The 17,845-nt window shown below is 38.8% G+C and overlaps 1 protein-coding gene across 3 annotated transcripts in view; it reads right to left on the minus strand.

Moving 5' to 3' along the window:
• gnb1l (guanine nucleotide binding protein (G protein), beta polypeptide 1-like) overlaps window positions 1-17,845 on the minus strand; it is a 34,043-nt gene that overhangs the window by 8,370 nt on the left and 7,828 nt on the right. For all 3 annotated transcript variants that reach the window (XR_009129598.1, XR_009129599.1, XM_058070740.1), the window contains exons 2-6: window positions 17,187-17,341; window positions 16,828-16,953; window positions 16,573-16,735; window positions 13,213-13,305; window positions 5,283-5,495 (exon numbers count right to left, since the gene is read on the minus strand). Coding sequence is in view for 1 of the 3 variants with exons in the window: in XM_058070740.1 (XP_057926723.1) it covers window positions 5,283-5,495; window positions 13,213-13,305; window positions 16,573-16,735; window positions 16,828-16,953; window positions 17,187-17,296 (705 nt within the window). In the remaining 2 variants the exon portion in view is untranslated. The remainder of the gene's footprint in view (window positions 1-5,282; window positions 5,496-13,212; window positions 13,306-16,572; window positions 16,736-16,827; window positions 16,954-17,186; window positions 17,342-17,845) is intronic.

The following is a 17,845-nucleotide window of genomic DNA, read 5'->3' on the forward strand; positions in this document are numbered from 1 at the left end:
AATGGCTTTGCATAGAAAGATATGTTGCCGGATTTATCTGCTTCTGTTCCAAGCTGGAACTATCTACATGCTGCATGTGGAAGATATAAGCCAGGTATGCACAGCCCAAGTGGATAAAGAGGAATGCAAAGGCAGAAAAGCGAGCAGAGCGGAATGTCATTGATCAAAACAGAAAACTGTTCTAATTTGTATTTTTTTTTTTTGTTGTTGTTGTTGATATTAATCAAGCCATCATCACCGGTACCAGCAGTGACTGCTTAGACCAAACAAGCCAAGGCGCATTGATGCAAAGAAACCTTAGGGGTGACAGACTGTTTGGAGCTTTGTTATTACCTCAAGAAGTTGGTATGCCACTAACCTCTTTTCCATCTGGTTTGAATTACAGGCCTGATAATGATGGGTTAAAGTGTCTTGTTTGTGTTTGCTTTCAATTCCACAAATTTGTGTCAGGAAAGGGCATTTGTTTTATTAAAGGGTCAATTGTAAGCAGTAAATACTAATGATGCAGCAAAGGTCAGTGAATTAGGGGCTGCTGCACAATTGTTTTTACTTTCTAATGGGAAAAAGTGTGTGCCTTTCTGTCCTAAATTGCCAGTGATTTTTCATGGCCAATAGGGTTGCACAAAAAAAAAAACTAATTTGTAATATAAATGTTACTTAAAGGAGACCCATTATGCTTTTTCCACTTTTCTGACCAATGAATGTAGTTAGAATGTTGTATTCTCATGTTAAACGATACCGAAAAGTTTCAGATAATGAGGTTTGCATATTTGGAAGTGAGCCCTAAAAAAAGTTTGGGATGTCTCAAAACTCTTGGTTTCAAAACTTACCCTTTGTGATGTCACAGAGGTGCAGATTTCCTTATATAATTCATAGTTGGGAAGCACTTTGGGCATGTGACCAATGACAGCGGAGTAGGCATGCCAGTCCAGGGTGGTACCCTGCCTCTCGCCAAAAGTCAGCTGGGATAGGCTCCAGCATACCCACCACCCTAAGGCGTGTTTGTGGAATATGTGGGCAAACTGACTAGTTTGTAATGTTGTACAAAATTGAGATGGTGTATAATCATTCATTCATTTTCTACCGCTTTTTCCTCACGAGGGTCGCAGGGGGTGCTGGAGCCTATCACAGCTGTCTTTGAGCGAGAGGCGGGGTACACCCTGGACTGGTTGCCAGCCAATCACAGGGCACATATAGACAAACAACCATTCACACTCACATTCATATGGTGTATAATAACTCGGATTAAATTTAAATTTTTACATTCATTCATTCATTCATTTTCTACCGCTTTTTCCTCACGAGGGTCGCGGGGGTGCTGGAGCCTATCCCAGCTGTCTTTGAGCGAGAGGCGGGGTACACCTTGGACTGGTCGCCAGCCAATCACAGGGCACATATAGACAAACAACCATTCACACTCACATTCATATGTTGTATAATAACTGGGATTAAATTAAAATTTTTATATTTTTATCAAAAACCAAACTATATGAAAAGGCTAAGAAAATCACATCAGCAGTGTTGGTTTCATGCCAATTTTCGTACATCGTGTTGTACACATATATACATTTTGTGTATGTGTATTTGCATAGATGCGTAATGTATGTTTGTGTAGTATTCAGCATATAACTCACATTTTAGCTGTAGCCTACAGCGTGAACGTAACAAATTTGTGTGTGGATATCTTAATTTCTTCTTTTTAGTCTTTTAGCAGCTTTCAACAACTTTGAAAGGACAGCAAAGGAAAGTTAGAAAGTTAATTTATATTTAGGATTGTTATAATTTACTTTTTCCTTGCGTTTGCTTTTACAGTTTCACCATTTCATCACTGCTGGAAACTTTGGATTCATCATTGTTTTGAAAACTCCACCGATCTTCATTGGCTGCATGCAAGCACAACGCAGGCGAGGAGCATCAGTGTTGGCTTTCTCACTTGTCTTGGGGCTACCAGTTCTGCTTAGCAGATGAGCTCAGGATCTATATCTTAGGCAATAAGAGTTCCAACATAAACACACACTTTATGATCTCTTTGCAGCATGTCATGTACATAAGAGACAATCAGAAAAAAGCGTCCAGTTGGAAGAAATCACACTCGAACCTCGCTCCCATTCCCCCCCCCCCTTGTCTTTACTTCAGCCTTGGCATTCATGCTGATGCACTGAAACATCCCATCAACGCTCACTCACTCGAGCCTATCGGCTGGAAGGCTTTTCACAGGCATTTCTGACACACCCTGGCCCTGAATCACACTCGCGCAGGAGGAGATTACAGCCTTTTGTCACCTTGCCTGTCAGAGCTTGGCTCTAGCTGACAAGAGATGGATGTGTCAAACAGGTGAGTAGTTCCATTCAGAAAAAAAAAAAAGACAGCGGGATGGTGCTCAATAAGAAGAGCTGTAATTTTTTATGACAGGCCCCTCCTCGATCCCATTGTCAGATGAATGGCTGACTATTGCGAGAACTTCATCTTCACAAGAAGACGTTAGCGACGCTGAATATGTTTACGTTTAAAATGAGACGGCGGGGGTTCCACAGGGACTTGCTGTCAGCCATGCTTGATTTATAGCGCTAATCTAGTGCTATAGATTCCTGTTTTCTCTGTCCAAAACAGCAACTGTCTGAGGGAAACTGTCACTCCTCAATCGTCATTAAATGTGAGTGGTCACTCACATTATTATTATTATTTAATTATGTTTACTACAGTAAACCTCGGATATATCGGAAATTCGCTCACAACGGACAGATAAAAAAGAACCGATTTTTCTGTAATGCATTTCCAATAAAAATTCATTGCATATATCGGATTTTTTATAACGGATTTCACCTATTTCGGACAAAATCTCCAGTCCCGTTCCAATGCATTTCCATTAAATTTCCCTCGCATATATCGGATGGCCGCATCGTTATGCTAATCTTGTTGATGTCACTGGCTATTGTCTTTCTCCTGGCTCCAGATTTAGGACAAATATAAAAGTGAGTGACGTCAATAATACTAGCACAGCAGTGAATGAGATCTTAACCTCACTATTGGAAATAACGTAGGCCTGACGGGCGTAACAGGGCCTAGCTTAATTAACAATTTGTTATGCTCAGAGTCCAATAAAGTTAAATTCTCATTACCTTACGTCTCTTTTCATTGCCCAGTCCAGGCACATTGGAAACATAGTCAAGGAAGTGCCTTTTTATAACGGATAAAATACGATTTACGCATATACCGGATATAAATCCGATATATGCGTAAAACGGACATTTTCCGGTATACGCATATAACGGATTTCGCTATATCCGATATATATATAGATCTGATATATCCGAGGTTTACTGTATAACGGTTCATGTCCTCATTGTTACTATTGCTACTGGTAAGTTGGACTGTTTCATTTCACTGATATCATCTCCATTGTGACCCTTAGCCATCATTGATATTTAACTGTTCTGTTTGTCACTGTTATGGGAATTCTTGTTGCTGCTGTTTTTTTCTGACTCTCTACTGCCCACCACCCACCCACCCCAGTTTCTCTTCTTCTTTTCTGTGTTTCTTCTCGCTCCGGGGTCCGGTCGCTCCAAATGCGCATAACAAAAACATCAAATAACGGCAAATAAAATTTCATTTAGATCAACAATACTATCTGCCCCAATGGTTGGACGGGACAAAAAAAAAATATGTGAGTGACCACCTAAATATAAGTCTATACAATTTAATAGCTTGTACATCGGTCTCACCCTGAAACAGTTCCAAAAACGTATACAGAGGATGCTTTATTACTTGGAGTATTTCCTATAGGGGCCAAGTCATGCAGAAGATAAAGGCGGTAGAGAGCCATGTGTATTACATTAACCACCATTCCTGAAGATATCGGACTTTATCTGGCTTTGATAAGGCCACTTCAACAAAACTTCAGCTTCACTAAATCACAAGTGCACTGTGTTGCGTCTTATTCAGTTTCCCCGTGATTCCTTGATTTCATAACCGTACCTACAGTACATCGATCAGCCGTGTCAAGCAGCTCCTATAAAACAGGGCCACGTCGAGGCGGTAATTTGCGAGGAGCGGGATACTGCGGTGCTTACAGCCTCTTCAACCTTTATTGCAGCTTCCCACTGTGTCTACTGTTCCCTTTACTGCAGATGTGTTTTTTGTTTGGCTAAGGGGCCTCTGAGGTTTTGATATTTTTATTACCTCTCAGGGGTCATCTGTCAGGACCTGGGGCCCCGGGTGCGCCACCCAGCAGTTCCCCCTTCTGCCCACCCGCCCAACTATCGCCACACAAAAATACTTTTGTGGGAAGAACTGGGCTTTGCTGTCTGGATGTCACACTGAGCTGCACTTAGGGGTAATTTAAAAGCCCCTGTTGGATGCTTTTTGCTCTCAGTGTGTTTTTTTCCTGTCATCTTCCTCCTGTATTACAATACTGAATCAATATTGTGCTGCATAAGCAAAATAAACTAAATGATCATTCTTTTCTCTTTCAGTCCATCAAATCAAATCCGCAGTAGTGTTTTTTTACTTCAAGGCAAAATTTAAGTCTGAAACAAAAAATGAGGGTTTGCAAATATTTCCAATTCAAGCATTCATTTGTGACAAGGCCTGGAAACAAAAACAGTATAGTTGGAGTGTACGAGATCAGCTCCACGTTCCCCCCAGCTTCTCTGATTCATGGCATTTGGCTTGAAAATAAGAGCATTCCCTTTTGCTCATGAAATCAAGAGAAAAATATGGTGTCTAATGAGGCGCTAAGTCTCTGAGGCGTTGAAGTTACGTAAAATGAATTATAGTTATGTGCTTTGGTGTGGCTGGAAATACGTTTGTACAGGTATTGGTGAAATGTTGGGGCATCTGTGTGAAAGTACTGTAAGAAGGCAGTTTACAATAACATTTAAAGTTTATTTTAACTGCTAAATTAGGTACTCTAGAAAGAAAAGGAATTTCGTATCGCTGCAAAGTGATCGTTTTTATCCTGTTATGTTTTTATATTGGGTGGCATTGTAATAATATTATCCAAGCGCAATGGGTGACTATATATCAAAGTGTATGTGGGTGGTTGTAGCCCTGAGTGACATTCATAGTGGCCCCCACTCCCCTGCAGCACTTGGCCCCCTGGCCACTCCAATGCTGTGTAACCAGCAACTGATTTATGGCCAAGCACCTCCTATAGTTCTTCTTCCTATTCTAAATGGCAATGCTCCAAAAGTGTCTTTTTCACAGCATATCTTCATTGTGGATTAAATATTTAAGTTTTATGACCGACAACTTAAGTGACATCATTGAAACCTGGAACCAACCTGCAGGTTATTTTGTCCGTCCAGGATCCACGAGGACAGTTGCTTCTCCGAAGATCCAGATATGCCCCTCAGTACCTCAGGGTCGAAGGTCAGGCACATGACAGGCTCATGGTGGGCTTTGGTTTGACTCAACTTGGATTTCTGGGTTATGTCCCATAACAACAGGGATCCGTCTTCGTACCCGGCCAGCAAGACGGGTCCACCTGAGTGTGGCTGCAAGCGAAAGAGATGAGGAAAACAGAAGGAGAGAAAAAGGGAAGTCAGTACTCAACATTAAGAGAACCGTATTGTGAAAATGACCTTAAGCGCCGTGTGGATGCTGGAAGCTGAGCAGATCAGAGGTTATCTATCTGGAAGCTCCTGCTGACACTTAAAGAGAGTCACTGTGGACGCCATTCATCAGGCTGCTGCTCTCTCTTTACGGCACTCCATTACACCACTCCTCACTTTACTCCTCATCTATATTACCAGGACATAGCCTGTGACCAACATATTTCATAAGTTCATATTTCTGTCGCCCATTGTTTTTAATCAAATTATCCAAATCCAGGTGAACAAAAGGAGATGCAGATAAACTACTGAGATGCTGCAAGTGTTGCTGCTTGCTACTCATAAGATGCAGGAGGCCCTGCTGGAGTTGCTAAGTCACGATAGATTCCCGTAAGTGCTTCTCAAGCAGTGGGGCGGGTACCCCTAGGGGGTGCGGTGAACTGTTGGTGGGGTCAGCAAAAAACTGTTTGACCCGAAGGTAAACAAAGGCTTTAAAAACTTTTCAGGGTCTCGCAAATCTTTCTCAGATCTCACAATATTTTCTCGAGGTTTCTCAGAACCTTGCAATGCTTTGTCAGTATGTCAGTATTTTTAATAAAAACGCATTTATTAAAAACAGAAAAATGAATAAACTTTGCTTTGGTTTCGATTTTCTACAAGAAAAGCTCTGATAAAATATTCCGCTGTTCTCAGATATCTTAATTTTTATTTTTCTGCACAAAATAAGATGAAAAATAAATAAACAAATCAAGAATAAAGAAAATCAATCAATCAGTAATAAATAAATATAATAATAATAATAATAATAATAATAAAACAGCAAATAATAAAAACTTAAGAAACCACATATAGTTGGTGGGTAGACATTATTTTTTCAGATTAAAATTAACAAAGCATTATTAGAGCCCTGTAGACATAACAAAACACGACTATAGTCACATTTATACTCTTTTTTATTTAAAACATATTGCGCAACTGCAGGGTCTTGAGACACATGCTAACTCGCAAACTAGAGAGCTAGCGACCTAAACGGTAGCCTTCAAGTTATTTCCTTTAAACTTAAATAGACAAAAACTTACCACTTCCACACAGATAGGGAGGTTAACTATTAACAGTTATTTAACCTTTGATTAACATTAATCAAACGTAATAATTTTTTTCTGGGTACATGATACCATACAGCATCCATATCAAACTTGCGCGGGCCGCACTAACATTAAACTTTCATATCAAGGCGGGGGCCTCAAACTAGTGTCCTGCGGGCCACATATGGCGTGTTTGAGACCCCTGGTTTACAGTTTGTCAAATTCAACTTTGTTTGTCGTTCTTACCTTCAGGTGTACACAGACTGTAGCTAAATCGAAATAAAAAAATATATAAATAAACTGTTTGCGATTGTCAATATCGGTCTTGAGATGCAGGAAGTTAGCGGTATCAGCTTGAAAAATGATATCGTGCATTCGTGTCTGTGATTCTGGCAGTCTGTGATAACCTCTCAGTGTTAGCTGCCTTCCTCTAACAAATAGAGTGTGTATGATCAGACGGGCATAAGGATGGTTTGGATCGGCCAATGCAGAACTTGTAAATCACTTCAGTGAAAGAGAACATACAGGTGAGCTGATAAAAAGCTGGAATTCATATATCTCTCAGGAGGGCGTGGAAGTACGAAAAGTTAATGGCTAAAAAGGAGGAAGGACAGTACATTTGGTTACATTTCACCATAAACCTGCTTTCGCCTAATCCCATGAAAAGCCATCATTACACACAGCACACATTTTCACATCACTACACATTAGACACACTACTCCTTCAAAACCTTGTGTCTTGAAATGACCAGCAACAAGGGGAGAAGCAAATTTTTTCCATATGTGCCCGAGGGGGAAGATGTTTTCATCCATCTTCAAGTCCTCCTCTCGCTTAACACAATATATTTCTCTTCTTCAACCTTTAAACAAATTATAGACATAGTCATGTATTCCTTCCAAACACATCAGCGAGGATGAACACTGAAGGATTAAGAAAACAAATAGAAAACAAGTGAAAATCAGTGGCCCCTGCGTGCCGCCAGGGTCTGGGGCTAAGCCTTCCAGGCTTGGGGCCCACCATTTCACTTAAATGTAGGACCTTCTTGATTGACGATGTCACGGGTCAGAGGTCAGGGAACCCTGGGTAGACACCTAATTCATTATATCCTACACAGGCCTTTCTACACGAGGGCTCTCTGCAGGAATGAGGCTGAGGATTTGGGAGAAAATTCATCACGGCAGAAGAGCTGCAAAGAAGGATAGATTGTGGCTGGTAGGAGAGGCAAAACAAAAAAAGTTACATGGGACTTTTCCAGCATGGCGACAACAGTGAATGTGTCACATCTACTTTAAAGTCAATAACGCACAATGCCTACTGAAGTGGAATAGTATAGTTTGCCACTTTAAGTCAGTATAAAGCAGGGGTCTCAAACTCAATTTACCTGGGGGCCACTGGAGCTAGGGTCTGGGCAAGGCTGGGCCGCATCAGGTTTTCAAAAAAAAACCAACGGATTTATTAAAAACAGAAAAATATACAAACTTTTTCAGTGATTTGGTTCCGATTTTCTACAATAAAAGCTCTGATAAAACATTCCACTGTCCTCAAATATCTTAATTTTTATTTTTCTGCACAAAATAAGATGAAAAATAAATAAACAAATCAAGAATAAAAAAATCAATCAATCAATAATAAATACATATAATAATAATAATAAAACGGCAAGTAATAAAAACTTAAGAAACCACATTGGTGGGTAGACAAATTATTTTTTTCAGATTAAAATGAACAAAGTATTATTAGAGCCCTGTAGACATGACAAAACACGACTATAGTCACATTTATACTCTTTTTATTTACAACATATTGCGCAACTGCAGGGTCTTGAGACACATGCTAACTCGCAATCTAGAAAGCTAGCGACCTAAACGGTAGCCTTCAAGTTATTTCCTTTAAACTTAAATAGCCAAAAACCTACCACTTCCACACGGATAGGGAGGTTAACTATTACAGTTATTTAACCTTTAACATGAACATTAATCAAACGTAATAATTTTTTCTGGGTACATGATACCATACAGCATCCATATCAAACTTGCGCGGGCCGCACTAACATTAAACTTTCATATCAAGGCGGGGGCCTCAAACTAGTGTCCTGCGGGCCACATTTGGCCCGCGGGCCGTGTGTTTGAGACCCCTGTTATTTAACCGTTTAACAGGTATTTAACCTTTAACATGAACATTAATCAAACATAATAATTTTTTCTGGGTACATGATACCTTTGGTCTAGACGGCAGCAGTGAGAAACATATACAGTGATACCTTTGCGTTAGTTATTAATTTCTTCCCAAATGTACAAAAACTGAAGCAATTTTTCCCATAATGTAAATCCCATTCTTCTGTTCCACACACCACAAAATATTTAAAATTTTTTTATCGAAACTAATTACAGTTTTTGATGCAGAAAAGAATGCAAAACTATCAATGACATTTGGGACGCACAAAAACTGCAGTTTGAGTGTATAAGAAAATATAATGTATAACCCAGCATGTTTTGGACCAATCCCTTGGGTTTTCCAGGGCGAAAAGAACAATGTCAACCGATGTTGTCATGTTCCATGGTCCCAAAAAGTTGTTCTAAACCAGGTAAGTGTAAATCTGTGATGCGTGACTTTTACTCTACAGTCAGGCAAGATTGCTACATCATTTCCCTCTTTGTGGTTCTACTAAGAATCATCAGCTAAACCACCACCAGCCTGTTTACTAATGTGGCCAGCAGAGGCCCAAAGCAGGCTATTGCTTCAACATAAGGAACTGATCGTTTCCTCTGGTTTGTGTCCACCATGTTGTCATGGCTACAAAGCAGCAAGGTGATGAGCTGAGAGTGATGGATATCTGTATAGGAACATTTCCTTTTCCTCGCCAGCCTCTGTTCACTACAAAGCCTTACAGATCATACATCATGACTGTTCCCCGGGCCGGAGCACTGCATCCCAACTCAAGTCGAACCCACATGTGAAGGCACTTTCTTCCCACACTTTTCAGAGATTACTGCTTCACAGCAAAATCGGATTCAGGCAGACTGTAAGCACTGCTGGCTTTAAGACGCGGTCTGGAGTTTTGACTAAGAACCAGATGGGATCTTATTGAAGAGACACAGGAGTCAGAACAATACATATCTTAAAATAGCATATTTGAAATTTGCCTTGTAATACAGAAAATGACTTGGACTTTATACATTACTATAATGCAAAAATGAATTCCTGTAATTTTGTAAAGAGTTATTTTGAGTGGATGTGCCTAAATAGATGAAGCACAACCATTTATTCATTTATGTATTCAATGTTGTGACGCGGAAAACCATTCTGACGGTCATGGATGCTGTGGCAATAACTTTTAAGTTATTGGTCATAAAGGTTCCTTTAGTTGTTGGAAAAAGCGCTATTGTTACAAGGTGCCTCTCACTGTGCAAGTAAGATTAGCCTTTTTTTTTCTATGACTAATTCACATTTCCGAACTTGTAGAGGTCGGTCCCAAAATGTTTATCTCACATTCTCACAAATGCACAGTGTGGTTTTCCGTGGGCTTTGTCCGAGGCAGCGGAAGGAAGGGAAGAAAATACCACATCTCTGCAAAGCATCAGCCTGAAATGATTTAGGATCACTCAGGGCTTTTCAACTTTGAAGTCAGATGGCGGTATGTCCTTTATTATAATGTTATTATATAATTTATTATAATATAATTGATCATTATGCTTCCTGGAATTCAACATTGAACTAGCTAGTAGTACATAAATCAGAAGATGAATGGGGTAAAATGATAGAAAAGTGAAATCAGACACCGTGTCAGATGGTTGCATGTAGGGGGAATTAAGGATTTGATGCCCTGTTGATTTTGTAAGTTCATAGTCCCACAGTCCACATTATGACTGGTTTATTGTAGCAGAGACTATAACAGTATCCAGAAAGACAACCCATGAAATAAAATGTTATACGTTAATTACAATGAAGTTTTAAAATAATGCATACTTTTGTTGGCATACAAAAAAAAAAAGTCTTGAAGAACATCTCAGGAGGCATTTTGGTCCACTCCTCTTTACAGATACTCTCGAAATCCCGAGGGCTTTGAGGCAGTCGCTTGTAAACTCAAAGTTTCAGCCCTTCACAGATTTTCAATGTATACTGACAGTCAATTTGAGGTAACTTTGAGGTAGAAATGTATGCATATTTGTACTTGTAGGAGGGTTGTAATTATACCTTGTGGATTTATTGTTGACTCAGTGCTTGGGTAGTTGAGATAATGATGAGTTGTCATGTTGTCACGGTTCATTGTACATGGGTTGGTCTCTGTACAAAAGTGGACCAAATACACATTGCGCAATACTCCGTGGGTGTCGGTATCATTTGAGGATTGGTTTTGGAGGCGTATATAAAGTCCCAAAAAGGCCAGAATTGTTAGTCCAGTGAACGGCATCATGCCATGTCTATCATGTCTAACATCGCCGGGCACTGGGTATGGTGGCAGCTGATTTGAGCGACAGTGATATAGCCAAGTGTATGTGTATCAGAAATCTGCACGAACGCCATAACACGACAGCAGAAGGCGTCTACTCTAGGTCAAGAGAGTGACAACTCCCAACCAGGATCGCAACATCCAGTTGCAACACCTGCCGGACCAGATTTGCTGTGTCTTTGGTACAGCACAGGAAACACCCGGCGGTTTTCTGTTATTCTTGAAATGTTAGATTTTTGTTTCTGTATGCTAATATCCTAAACAAATGATTTATATGAGAATAATCCAGTTTTGGGCTTCAAAATTAAAAAATGGTCACAAAGTCAGTATAGTATCTCCACTACCATGCTATTAGGAGGGCATCCCACCCCAAGAATAATGAGTTAATGTAATTTTATTTTAAGCTAGATCACATCAGAAGTAATTTAAGGATGTACCTTACTATTTTATTAAACAAACTACATTGTCTTTGATGGCTTATCTCATATACAAAATATATAAATTTATATTATATATTATATTATATACAAAATTAATTATATATAATTTTATAATTAGAAAAAATAATAATAATATATATAATAATAATTATAATAATTAATACAATTTTTATTATATACAAAAAAATGAAACATACAATTTTTTTCCCATAAAAAATCATGTAAATCCAATCAATCCAACCAATTAATCACAAAATGCATTACATTTGCAAGAGAATAATGATCTTTTTATACGCAGAAAACAACGTAAAAATGTAATTATAAATGTTGAATGCAAAGAAATTATTGTTAATGCAGACTTCCCATACATCCTGGCTAGATCAAATTCTAAAGTGTTTCTGATCTTCTTTATCAAATTGCTGGCACTCAGCTTTGTTTGGGCACTCCATTTTTGCGATTTTCAAACAGACTACGTGATGACTAAGATACAACAGGAATGACAGGAAACAATCAAATTCATGAAATAACACTCATCAACATTATTTAAGTATTACTTTTCTTTATTGTGGACTAAATTGGAGTCGTTCTATTATTTGTGAAATGTAACTATGGAGGATGCATTAGAACAATCCTTGGTGCGTTAGGAGGGCATCAAACACCGGCATTCCTCCAAATTTAATACTAACTTATAGGAGTATCACAAGACGAGATGAGACTAGACAAGATTTTAACATTACAAGACCAGTACAATGAAATCGTGTCACGTTTTAATCTCACGAGATCTTGTGACACCCTTACTAATTTGTCACCTTTCTTTAATCCTTTTTTTTCCTCTTAAAATTAACCTACCAGAACAATTCTAGTATATCAGCACCGCATATTCAATACTTAATTTCCCACTGGTCTATACATGTCATGATGTCCCATCTATAGTGTGTGTGAGGACTGTGCTAATTTTTTCATATGACTGAAAAACACAGTTACACTCAAAATTACAACTTTAAAATTCTACCCTCCTTGGAAATTCAATTTTCCTACAAAGTTTCTAAACTTGCAGTATGTTTGAATAAACCAGCAGTTCCATGTTACTGGCCATCATTATTTTTTAAACTAATGCAATTGTGAAAGGGGGTTGAATAATTAATATTGCAACAGTATACACAATACAAAATGAGGATACACAGTATGTTAGATATATTAGATTTATTTATTTAAACCAAATTTAGCACGAGTTGAAAATAACCGCTTAGAAAGCTTGAATCTCAACAGGGTGATTAACAACCACGACAATAATTACAGGGACTCGTTAATTTACAAAACAGAAATCAAACTTGTGCCGGGGATCATATTAGATGTACAGCTGCAGGCTGATATATGGCTGAGAACCCCCAGCCATTCCAAACACTCTAATTACAGTGTTGGGACTCTCTGCCAGCTGAGAAGAAACGCTTTGGAAAAATGGCCCAGGATGAGCTGTTGGGTTGTAAATTATGTGCCACGTATCGCATGTACATTTTTGTTGACTTTTTCTGCTAGTGCCCATCAGATTGAAGCATAAAAAAAGCAGAAAAAAACATATAGTGAGGAATCACAAAAAGAGGGAGAATCTACAGGGGTGAACTCAGTGAACCCGACACAAATAGGTATTTTCTTATTGTAAATGTGAGGATTGAGCGGTGCTTACCTGCCACATCTTGACACACATGACCATCCCCAACTTTTCATCCGGTACCAGGGTGCAAACTGGAGTCTTACTAGGAAGCTCAACAATATTGATCTGCAGAAATAAAAATGCAGTTACAACATTACAAATGATGTCAATATGAATGCAGCATGCAGTCAGTGAAGTGCACATAAAGATGCTGAGAACTGTTATACTTATGCAACTACATTGTACAGTTGTACACTGGGATCAAATTTTACAATAAGGGTTTATTACAGTCAGGATTCCAGTTTTCTCTGATAAAAGTGTGTACGTAAACTCATCCAGATGTTGAATACAAGTCTCATGTAAACATGTTGTATCCTTTCCTATTCCAGACATGAAGTTTTACACTCTACAGTTAGCGATAGACATCATGCCGTTGCATATGTTTTCATTATTCACTAATTTATATACAGTGCGTATTGTGTATGTGCATCGGAGATCTTGTAAACTGCTGAATTGCATATACAAAATAAAAGCCAAGCTGCAACCTGAATCTATCACTGTGGTTCCAGGACCTCCACAGATCAAATGCACCATCCATCACTATTCATAATAAATCCAGCTGTAGCCTGAACCAACAACACTTTTGATGAATGACTTGATTATGAGAGGCCAGAAGTGAAGCTTATGGCTAAACAAGCGCACCCACATGACTATGAAAATCTCTTTGTAATTTATCTTTGTTGAAGATTTGCGTATTTATCCTCATTTGGCCTCATATTAAAACTTTAACACTTTCAATCTTTTGTGACTCCCGACTTGCAATTAACATTTAGTTTAAGTGCGGCTCACGCACCCCGGGGAGATGGTCAGAGGCGCTTTAGTTTTGCTTAAAGGACGATACTAATAGCCAACACCGAACTCACAGTGAACTTGTCACACAGTTAAATGAATAGGGACGTCACTTGGTAGAACACAAACACAAAAACGAGAGCACAACTTGAACGTCAGGTGTAGTAAACACACAGGACAACTACTACTACTGACGGGAATAATTAACAACACAGTGGTTAATTCTAAACATGTAAATACGGCAACTTTCTACGAAACAAGTGCCACAAAGCATTCTGGGAGTGTTGCCAGCACCCAGCATGACTACCAGCACTTTTTTGTAAATAGTTGCTAAAAGGACATGTTTAAAGTCAAAGTAATTGTTGTTTATTATCCCCTACTAATAGTGAAAATTACCTTGTGTATGTCGTGTGTTAAGTTGCTGCGTGATGGATATAGTGTTTATGACAGTCAGACTTCTATGTTGAGTAATGACCTCTTGCCATTTCCAAAGTATTGACAAGCTCGTTCCAACTTCCGTCTTGGAATACTATTTGCCCAAATAAAAAAAATAATTTCATTGTGTGACTCAAGAGCGCCACCATATTACATTTTTATATTTATATTTCTTAAATTGACTTATGGTCTGCCATCGCTCAGGTTTGTTGACCTGTTCATCAGTTGGTTGAAATGTGTTTCACCTCCAGTGGCCTCCAGTTAAATTGAGTTTGAGACCCCTGCTTTACGAGGGTGATCTATTTTATATATTCTATTGTATATACTGTATGTGCTTTCAATACATTGTTTGTTGCCAGAAAGATTATTACAGTGTAACAAATAATCATTATTTTCTTGTCATTAATGTGTGCCATTAATGCTTCAACAACACTGCATTTTACACGTGGCTCTAAAAAAATGCCACTGCGTATACTCTGTGGCCAAGTGTGTATTCATTGTTTCCTTTGAATTTGCTCATGGGTGTCATATTTGAGCCTGATAAGTATCTGTCTCAGCCAGTTATGCCTGTGTAATTGAGTGGAGAGGCAAAATAGCAAAATCAACAGTGGCCTCCTTCTTGGTCTTGGATGCTGCATATGAGTGTGTTTCTGCCTGTGTCTGTTGGGACAATGGCATTATTGAGGTGCTCTGGAGTCAAAGGCGCCCTGATGCCTGGCCCACTGGATAGGGGTTAGCAGAGGCACGTTTGGGTGGATCAGGTGACTATTCTGTCCCTTTCAAGTGTGGGTCATCCACAGCGGACCAAGTAACATGAATCTGAAGGCAATAAAAGATGTCTGAATAGCTGGCTGCCCTTTACCCACTCGGACACTGGCGCGGCACCAAACACCACAGGCCTGTGGGTGTTGAGCATAAATGAAATGATGCAGCAGTGATTTTATTCAAGACTCATCACTTCAGGTCAGGGAATTCCCATTTTCAACACACAAATCAAAAAACAACATTTCTATTTCTTGTCAATGGGACAATAAATTAAATGTATTTACTGATGTTAGAAGCCACAGCTATTGCTGCCTACTACTGATTTCCAAAGTGTGCCTCTTTTTTAATGATGCCCTAAACATTTGAGGGTATGTCAATTTAAAGGGGACCTATTACACTCTTAAAAATGCTGGGTTAAAAACAACCCAATATGGGTTGTTTCCCAACGCAGCGCTGGTTAAATATTGGGCCAACCTCACGTTGGGTTATTTTCACCCAACAAGTTGGGTTGTTCATATGACCCAACGCTGGGTTCATATTTACTACACTGCTGGGTTATTTCAACCCAGCAAATTGGGTTGCCAATATATTTTATTTTTATTTTTATTTTTATTTTTATTTTTATTTTTATTTTTATTTTTATTTTTATTTTTATTTTTATTTTTATTTTTATTTTTATTTTTATTTTTATTTTTATTTTTATTTTTATTTTTATTTTTATTTTTATTTTTTTATATACATTTTATTTATTTTATTTTTATTTGACATAATGGAAATCCCAACCCAGCAGCAAATAACCCAGCGAATTGGGTTCGATTGAATACCCAATTCAATAAAAATTACCCAATTAAATGACCCAACAGGCTCAACCCAGCGGTTGGGTCAAAAAAACAACCCAGGATTTTTAAAAGTGTATACTCATTTTTTTTACCCTTTGTATTAAGTCGTGGACTCCTATAGAGCAGCTTCACACAACAATCTGAACTTGAAACTTTAGAGATCTTCCAGAATCTGCACCTATTCCAGCTGTATTTCGTTGGATTTGTGCTTCCCGCTAAAATGTTCTGTTTTAATTTATTTCACCCACATTCCACTATCGATATGCTTCACTGATAATGTTGTTTTCGTCAAGGTTAGAAATTTCACACTTTGCTCGGCAGACCATATTTACCGTAGTTGCTGCAAGACACTAAAGTAGCAGAATTTTTCATGCTGTGCACCGGTCCAGTGTTGTTCAAACTAATGAAACACCAAATAATTTTATTTTTTAAAGGTTATACTGGGACAACCTGTTCAAAACTGGACAGCACGTGTCCACTGGGTTTCAATACCACCATGCCTCACCTCCTCAGTTTGTTGACCGGCAAAAGCAAGCAGGCAAGTCCTCGATCCTGTCTCCAGCATGGAGCACTGACAGAATCCAACGCTGCCTGTACTCAGAGAGTCCACCAGTTCACTGCGACCTTGACCCAGATCCCACACACAAACTCTCATGTCCCGTCCCTGACTTATCCAACAAAAAGGGAAAAAGAATTATGTTTCATGAAATACTGGAATGGAATCACAATCGCAAAACACCAACAACAGCAGCATACTGACCTAATAAGTGTATCTGTTGAGGATAGTGTATTGACCCAGATGACTGAACTCCCAGAATGACCTTCTACAATTCTTTCGGCTCTCCTGATGTTCAGACTCCACATATGAATGGCGCCTTTCCCTGATCTGCAAAAATGAAAGCTGTGTGTGAAAATGTGACTGAATTCTCCAAGTTGTAGACTTTTCAGCTTAATTTAAGGTACACATATGTCAATTGTTTAATTCCATTGTCATCTTACTGATATCGAAAGGCAAAACTATACAACTTGTAGAAATACCAAAAAAATAGTGATTAATATATATTCCACAAATAAATCTTAGCCTTTCTTGTTACTCTACAGATATGACCATTATCTTACCCAGAGAACAGGAGAGGAGTGTCCCTTCCATGGCAACTGAAGTGAAGGGTATTGATGGGTCCGCCAGCACCCCTCAGGATGTAGATTGGGCATGGAGCAGGTCGAGCCATCGCTACTCTTTATGCAGTTACCACAAAGTCATCAAGTGACGGCCACTGAAACAGAAAAATTATAAATGTCAACCTCTATGATTGTGTTGCTGTTTGTGAGGGTTCTACAATAATAAAACAAATTTCAATCAAACACTTTTATACAATACAATTAATAATTGTATACTAAAGGTGAATAGCTTCAACCTGCTTTAAAAGTCTTTCTGTCACACAGCAGACAGTTGTTTCGCATACCGTCTACATGTTCTCTATTGTTAGTGATGACAATCCCTGCAGCTACATGACTTCCACCTTGCAGTCTATATGATAAACGCCTTTCTTACTCGGTATGTCATAAATCACAACTGACAGCCTAATTACAGTAAACAGACACAGATTCAGGTTTCTCACTCTTCTTGCGACCAACCGTTATCCTAGAGGCGCAAGTAAGGGCTGAGGCTTTTAGGTTGTCCGTCAGCTGGACAGTTGAGGAAACTCATTTGACAAAGGTATTTTGCTAGGAAACACGTTATGTTGCAGCATGATCACATAAATGGCTGTCAATAATGA

Source organism: Doryrhamphus excisus, chromosome 4 (genome assembly GCF_030265055.1).
Source record: "Doryrhamphus excisus isolate RoL2022-K1 chromosome 4, RoL_Dexc_1.0, whole genome shotgun sequence".
NCBI lineage: Eukaryota > Metazoa > Chordata > Actinopteri > Syngnathiformes > Syngnathidae > Doryrhamphus > Doryrhamphus excisus.